The 7,826-nt window shown below is 40.7% G+C and overlaps 1 protein-coding gene across 1 annotated transcript; it reads left to right on the forward strand.

The window, feature by feature from the left end:
• Nucleotides 1-1,955: 1,955 nt before the first annotated feature.
• LOC122045943 (disease resistance protein Pik-2-like) lies at nt 1,956-5,305 on the forward strand. Its single transcript, XM_042606383.1, has 2 exons — nt 1,956-4,904; nt 5,011-5,305. Exon 1 carries the CDS (start codon nt 2,003-2,005, stop codon nt 4,829-4,831), a length of 2,829 nt encoding a protein of 942 aa, XP_042462317.1. The 5' UTR covers nt 1,956-2,002; the 3' UTR covers nt 4,832-4,904; nt 5,011-5,305.
• The last annotated feature ends 2,521 nt before the right edge of the window (nt 5,306-7,826 follow it).

Here is a 7,826-nt window from a genome sequence, read left to right on the forward strand (position 1 = left end):
GATACGTGGAGGTCAAAGGTCAAGAGATTCAACCCTGAGATCGGCCGACCGGATGAAGTGGGCTGGCCGACCGGGCGATGAATCCCCCGAACCGAAGGAAGACAACCCGACTGGGGGTCGGGTTTCCGATGCTCAAGGTAAAAGGTTTCAAGGGCCAAGCGGAATGTCCGTTCGGCCGGTGCACAAGGCAACACAGGCGGGAGCAGTCTCATCCGAGCATATGTCCGATGCAGAAGTCATATGCATGCCGAGCGGCCGACCCGCTCGGCCCTGGAACAGACAGGGAACGCAAGAGGACAAGGGAGACAGGGGATAACATCATCCTCGAGACGCCTGCCGCCGACAAGCAGCAGAGTTGGCGGCCGAGCCGTACACAGGATCATACGGTAGAAGCTTCCACCGTCAGATCCGGGATATGCTCGGACGATTGCGGAATGGCGCCAGAGGTACTTTTCTGACAGAGGCTTGTTAAGGTATGTTTGGGAAAGCGTGCACGTGTAGAGAAGCGTGCCCGCGCCTCCCCGGGGTTCTATATAAGGACCCCCAGACGTCGATGAAGGTATGCACATCTCTACTGTAGCCTCATTACGCTGCCTCTCTCGTTGCCTGACTTGAGCGTCGGAGGGCCGTCGCCGGAAAACTCCTCCCGATTCGGCTTCTTTGCAGGATCGTCGGAGAGCTACGCCACCAGCCGGAGACAGCGGAGCGTGCCACGTCCCCAGCGTTCGTCGACTCAGCGCTCGGACAGGATCAAGTAGTAATCGACATTAAAATTTTTTTGATCTCAACTTGGAAACCAACCCAGTTTCTTCAGTTGGATCAGCAACATAAGGTTGTTCTTTTCCAAAACACGACCTCACCGTTGCTCTTCTCCAGTTACTTACCTCAACTTATCTGCTAAACATTTGGTTCTCTAGACCTGTTTGGACTTTCTCTACTCAGTATCTGATCGTTTGATCCATTAAGATTTTTCTTGCGATACTAAATTAGCCAACAGTAACAATAGTAATGTAAAATACTATGGTAAGATAGCTAGATCCGCTGGTCCCGTCAACCACGTGTGGTCGACCGAAAATCATCCAATTAACTTCACTTGGAATTCATTCATCCAAGATTTCTCATTATGTAAGATTATCTCCCCCCTAAGATTTTTTTCATCTGGCTTCACTCACTATAACCTAGAGTTACCTCCCTTTAGGGTTTTCTCCACCCAGCTTCATTAACCAAGATTCAACATTAGATTGGCCCAGTAGCAGCAGAGATTCGATATCCAGTCCTCCAAACCTATCAAAATTTTCTATTTACTTCCATGATCTGTCGAGATTTCTCTTGTCTAATCTTAATTAGGATTTTCTTTACCTAATCGCAGTTAAAACTAGTCATTCGATTGACTTCTCATCTTTATCTAGTCACGATCAAAATTTTTTTTTGATCAAATTCTATTAAATGTATTTATAGAATGTTAATATTTTAAATATCGATTGCACCAATAATTAGTTATCAACATGGTGTGTTAGATCCAATTTGACACCAATCCAATAATCAATGATGAAAAATATTAGGACCCCGTGGGTCATCCGAGATGGTATGGGGCGTAGGTTATTGCAATGAGGTCACCGGGTCGAAATTCATTGGCAACGGGGGAATAAATCCCTTATCCCTGTATCCCACCCGGTTCGTCCCATGTTAGTTCGGGTGCTGCGATTTACCTCCCTCATAATGACCGTGAGTCCGATCGGTGGAGGCCCTGGGGGTGAGGGTTTCACCTTTTACTGCCATGATGAAAAATATTAAATTATGTAAAATGCTAATCATGTCATAAATAAATTATATTCATAAATTCTATTTTCACGTCCAATGGAATCCTATTTAATTTAATATAACTCATAATAATTTCAGTTTTTTTTTTAAAAAAATATTTCTATCTTACAACTCCTGTTCAGTCAATGATTGAAAGCTTTACCTAATCTCTATCATCCCCTTTCTTCCTAACCAATTCTGGATGGAGATTGGCATAGCGACGACGATGGCTATGCAGCTTGTGGAGTTCTCCTTTCAGTCCATGACGGGAAAGCTAGAGAAGATGCTAGAGGAAAAAGCCTCGTTGCTGGCCGGAGTCGAAGACGATGCCCAAGACATGGTCGACGAGCTGAGAAGCATCACCTCTTACTTGACGGCCATGTCAACTAGGCGGAATCTGGATGTTCAACAACAGAACTGGGTGAACGAAGTCAGGGAGGTGGCCTACAATGCCGAAGACTCGATCGATGAGTTCGACTACCATCTCCGGTCGACACCTTACGACGAGCGCGGAGTCAAAGGTTTTTTCAAGCACTTCCTTCCCCGTATAAAATCATTGAAAGCTCGCGATTGCATAGCTTCGGATATCAAGAAGTTGAAGGTTAAAGTAGAAGACATTAAAAAGAGGCACGATCGCTATTCCCTCCCAAATGAAGCTACAAGATCTGGCACAACCACCGGCTTGGACATGGCCGACAGATACTCCGATCCACGGATCATCGGCCATTTTGTAGAGGAAGCTCATCTCGTGGGCATCAACCAGAGTAGGGATAAGATCATCGGGTGGGTGATGGACGAGAGCTGTCTCGAGCTTATAGTGATTTCTCTAGTCGGTTTTGGTGGTTTAGGAAAGACAACTTTAGCTAAGACTGTCTATGACGATCCTATCAGAGGCCACTTTCAATCTCGAGCTTGGATTGCAGTGTCACAAAATTACAGCATCAAAGAGCTTCTCAAAAAGATTATTCAACAAATTTCAGTCAGGAAGAAAGAAATCCAAGATGTTCTAGGGTGTCGAGATGCCAAATTGAACACAGAGAAACTTCTGAACCAGATGGACGAGTCACAGCTGGTGCAGACAGTCAGAGGCCATCTCCATGGAAAGAGGTATTTTATCGTTTTTGATGATGTTTGGAGCACTGAAGCATGGGAAAGCTTGAGCATTGCACTACCACAAGGTAAAGAAGGAAGTAGGGTGATAGTGACCAGCCGCAGTGAGGAAGTGGCAAACTATAGTTGTTCTCGTAATCGTCAATTTATATTTAAAGTCTCTCCTTTATCAAGTGAGCTATCGTGGGAGTTATTCTGTAGAAAAGTATTTGAAGCGCCTGACTATAGTTGTCCTACAGAGCTAGAAAATGTTGGTAGGGAAATCTTACAAAAATGCAATGGACTGCCACTTGCTATTGTGACAATCGGAGGTCTTCTGGCTTCGAAGCCTGATAAAAAACTTGAGGAATGGAAAGACTTGCGCGACCACCTTCGTTTGGAGATACAGACTAATGATATGCTGTCAAAGATCAATCAGATACTAGGTTTGAGTTACAATGACTTGCCTTACTATCTCAAGCCTTGCTTCTTGTTCTTAGGCACCTTCCCTGAGGATTATGAGATTCGTCGGAAGCGTCTGATGAGACGGTGGATTGCCGAAGGGATTGTGAATGGCGTAGGTGGCTTACCCGATGAGAAAATGGCCGAGCGCTGCTTCAACCAATTGGTGAATCGTAGCTTGGTGCAGCCATCAGAATTTGATGATAATGGGACAGTAAGATCCTGCCGCGTCCATGACATGATGCTCGACGTCATAATCTCGATTTCAAGAAAGGAGAACTTTGCGGTGGTACTGAATAAGCACTCCACGCAGACGACCATTCAGCCTCGACATCAGAGGATAAGACGCTTATCCTGGCAGGGAGGAAGCAGTGGACTAGTTCCCAACACTGATCTGTCCCACCTCCGATCCTTTACTGCATTTGGTGAGGATGTACCAGTGAACGATTATAGAAAGCAGAGGCTGTCGAGGGCAATTGACCTGGAAGGATGTAGGAACTTGGATGATTTACACCCCAAGAGCTTTTCCAAGCTGTGTCTTTTGAAGTACTTGTCTCTAAGAAATACTGGATTATCTGAATTGCCAGATTCAATTGGAGATTTGCAAAATCTAGAGTTTTTGGATATAAGAGAAACTTATATTAATAAACTACCCAATGCCATCGTCAAACTCCAAAAACTGGTTCATCTGCTTGCTGGTGGTTATATTAAATGGCCTTGTATGGAGGACTCATTCTTTCTAAACGTGTATCTACCGAAAGGAATAAGAAAGTTGAAAAAACTTCGCACGTTTGGATTGGTACGTGCTCATGATGTGCACTCGCTACAGGAGATTGGCGAGCTTGTCGACCTCGAGAAGCTTGGCATGTCTTTTGGGTTTCGTGATCTTAAACGCAAAGCGCTGGAGGAGATTAGCGCCCTGCTTTCGAAGCTCAATGGCAGCCTTCGATCACTAACACTTGCAAACAGCAATCTGAAAAAGGCACTCGATGAGGTAGTTTCGCCGCCGTTGCTGCTCCACAAGCTCCAGATACATGCCGCGCGTGGCGGATTCCCTGCTTGGTTTGCATCTCTGAAGCAGGTGGTCAAGATAACTCTCTCCAACACACGGCTGCAGCTCCAGGATCTGCAAGTCTTGAGAAATCTCCACACTCTGGTCAAGCTGGTGCTAGGATTTCACTCATTCGACGATAATTATGAGGATTTTGTCTTCGATCAGGTAGGGTTCGCAAACCTCAAGTTCCTGGAAATTGAGATGCACAGTGTGAGTTTCGAAGAAGGTGCACTCCAAAGCCTCGAAATTCTTAAAATGGATAAAATTTTCATTGGATATAGCGTCGATGGCATAGAACATCTGCATGGGCTAAAGGAGGTTCACATTCAGACTGAGAGTGATGATATAATAGAGATGGTCAAAAATATTGCAGCAAACCATTCAAATCGTCCCAAATGTTTTGCAAAACTACTCAAGTCTGCTTAAGGCATATGATTTGACTCAGAGGAATTAAGCAGAGCTTTCTGTCAATGCAAAGATGAAATTATTAAAACATCTGGTGCGGTGTCTACTAGTTATCCTCTCCAACTTATCCCGTGCTAATTTCTACTATTTTGCTTTGATCCTGTGCCTTGATTGTCGGAGTTGACTCGTTGATGAAACAGGAACGAGGTTGACCACCATCGTTGGCACCGCCCTGAGTTAGTGATTGAGGAGAGATATGGAACACCTGAGGATGCAAACAGACTAAGTAAAAGAGGGTTAGAATGATTCACCGGGAATGTTCCAACATTTACTACTCTGACGATCAAGTTGGAAGCAGTTTGAGGAAGCGGAATGATAGAAAAGGCTTGTAGAACTTAGAGCATCTCCAATGTAACTTTTTTAATAAGTTTGTAGAGTTGAAAAAGCTCAATAAAAAAATTCTAATGAGTGGAGACATAAACTTTGAGGTTTTTATTTTAAAAGCAGGTTTGATATTTCAAATCTGTTTTTTTTCTTTTGAAAATGGAGCCATTAATCATTGAAAAATTAATATTGCATGTTTGATTTTTTTAAAATCATTAAATATTTTATTTAATAGTTAAATTATATATTTTTCTTTTGAAAATAAATATATTTGATAAGTTAAAAAAAATACAAATGACTATAATTAAATTAAAATTCATAAGTTAATTAAATATTAAATAAAAATTATAAATTAAATTAAATTAAAAATTATAAGTTTATTAATTTATTAATTAAAAATTACAAATAAATTAATTTAAAGATGAGAATTAAATAAAATATTAAGTAAAAATTATATAGAGATATTAAATGAAAAAATAAAAATAAAGATGTATGATTTGTAATGTAAGACCTATAAAAAAAAATTATATGGAGGTTTTTTTTATTGTAGAGAGAATAATAAATTTTTCTATTTTTTATGTGACATATTGAAAATTAAAAAAAATTTAGGAAGAAATTTAATTATTGAAGATGCGCTTAGATTCAGATGATGTTACACATTTTTCTTTTACTTTTTATCTTGCTATCATGATCTTTTGTCCTCTCTGGTTTTAATGCCGGTAGTAATTGCAATCAGATAGAATGTTTTGTTTTGACTTCTTCCTCATGTTTAATGACGTTGCATTAACCGTGGGAAGAAGTATTCTATTTTACTACTCCCAAGACCTTTCATCTTCTTAATACATTCATGATGCATTAACTAATATTTATGTAGTACTTCCGAATTTAGCAGGGCATCGGAACATCGGGATAGCTCGGCTTATAGCTAGCTGAGAAGTATATTTCCGATTGGTTATAATACTCCCGATCGGCACATCATAGTAGCACATTATTCTCGAAGTGCAAACCTATCTTAGATTATCAGGTCCATGTACCTACGAGTTGCTCGGGATTCTGCTTGGTGTTTTAACCTATCGGCGGGTGAGAAGTAACACTTGTCCAGGCATGTTGCGTTGGTCTTCGACTGAGCGAGGGCTCTTTGAGCTGAGTGACCAGCGGGTCCTACTCAAGAAAACAATAGGTAATTAGTCGTCGATCTGTCAATTAAGTTGTCATTCGACCACAGATTCACTCCTTCAACTTTCTTTTAATCTTGACTTGATTACCATCTCATCCTCTATCTTGACTTTCCTACGACACGTGGTTGTTGCCTTTAATCATCATATCACAAAATTCTCTTCGAGTCTAATCGAAGGAGATATAAGATCGATTGACTAGATAATTTTTTATTTGATCAAATAATCTATTTATACGTCACGTGGAGAGAGAGGAAATCGATGATATTTACGACAATTACCAAAAGACGTATGTTGTATATTGTATTTATCAAAAGGCGTAGGGTACTTTTGTTTATACCAAATAACGTAGATAAAAAAATTCATTTCCTAGATTACCCCTCTGACAACCTGTCAACCTCCTCTTTTCAATCACCATTTTCCAAGCATCCAAGCCACAAATTGAATTGAAAATTATTTTGTGGTTCGGATGCACTCCCTCTCACCGTCTCTCTCCCTCCATCCCTTTAGCCAGGTCTTATAAACACAAAAGAAATATGAACCTCCTTCACTTGCCATTCATTTTCGTGCTGGTTGGCGGGATTGCAAAAGACCAATTAGGGTTTAGGGATATTGGCGTAAGAGTTTCAAGAGGAGTCCAAAGGACAACAACAGTTAAAAACGTCAGCGTTCAAGGACAAACTTCTAGCAAGAGTGAAATTAGTAGAAGAATACAGTTAAAGATTTAGCGATGTATTTATAGATTTATTATTGTAAATAGGGTAGTGATGTAAAAAAAATTACAGTTTGATTATAAAGGGTGATGAAAAAAATCGTATTTATGGTTTCATTGGATGTGTGGGGAATAAATATTCTACAACACATGCAATATGATGTAATTCAATACTTAATCGATTTGCAAGGTGCTCCAGTATGATGCTAGATTTCAGCTAGACCTTTCTCATGCATGTTAGGTTAATATGGTGTTATTAGGACGTTGGGCCTGATATGCGATCATATCAGACCCACTTTCTGCCTTGATCAAAAGTTTTGTTTGATACCATATCTACCTTCTCTCCTCGCTCAACCCTTCATAGTGATTGGGAGTTTGCATAAATCTAATTACCCTTGTTCCATCAATGTGTGTTGACCAAAGGCCACTTATGGACCTAAACTTGTTTGATTACACCCATTTAACGTATTGTTAGTTTTTGTGGTTGTAAGGAGTTAAATTATGCTAACCATTTTTTATTTAGGCCTCCCATTATCTCAGTGGTGGTCCAAGTTTACAAGAACTTTTTGCTTCAATATGGGTCTGATATTGGATGATATCAGGCCCACGCTGGGCCTGATATGTGATCATATCAGGTCCAACATGATCTTTTGTTAAAACTTTGTTTTTACATCATATAGATTTTTTCCTCGCTAAACCCTTCCTAACGGTTGGAAATATGCAAAATTACAAAAATCCTAGGCCC

This window comes from Zingiber officinale, chromosome 2B (genome assembly GCF_018446385.1).
Source record: "Zingiber officinale cultivar Zhangliang chromosome 2B, Zo_v1.1, whole genome shotgun sequence".
Classification (NCBI taxonomy): Eukaryota; Viridiplantae; Streptophyta; class Magnoliopsida; order Zingiberales; family Zingiberaceae; genus Zingiber; species Zingiber officinale.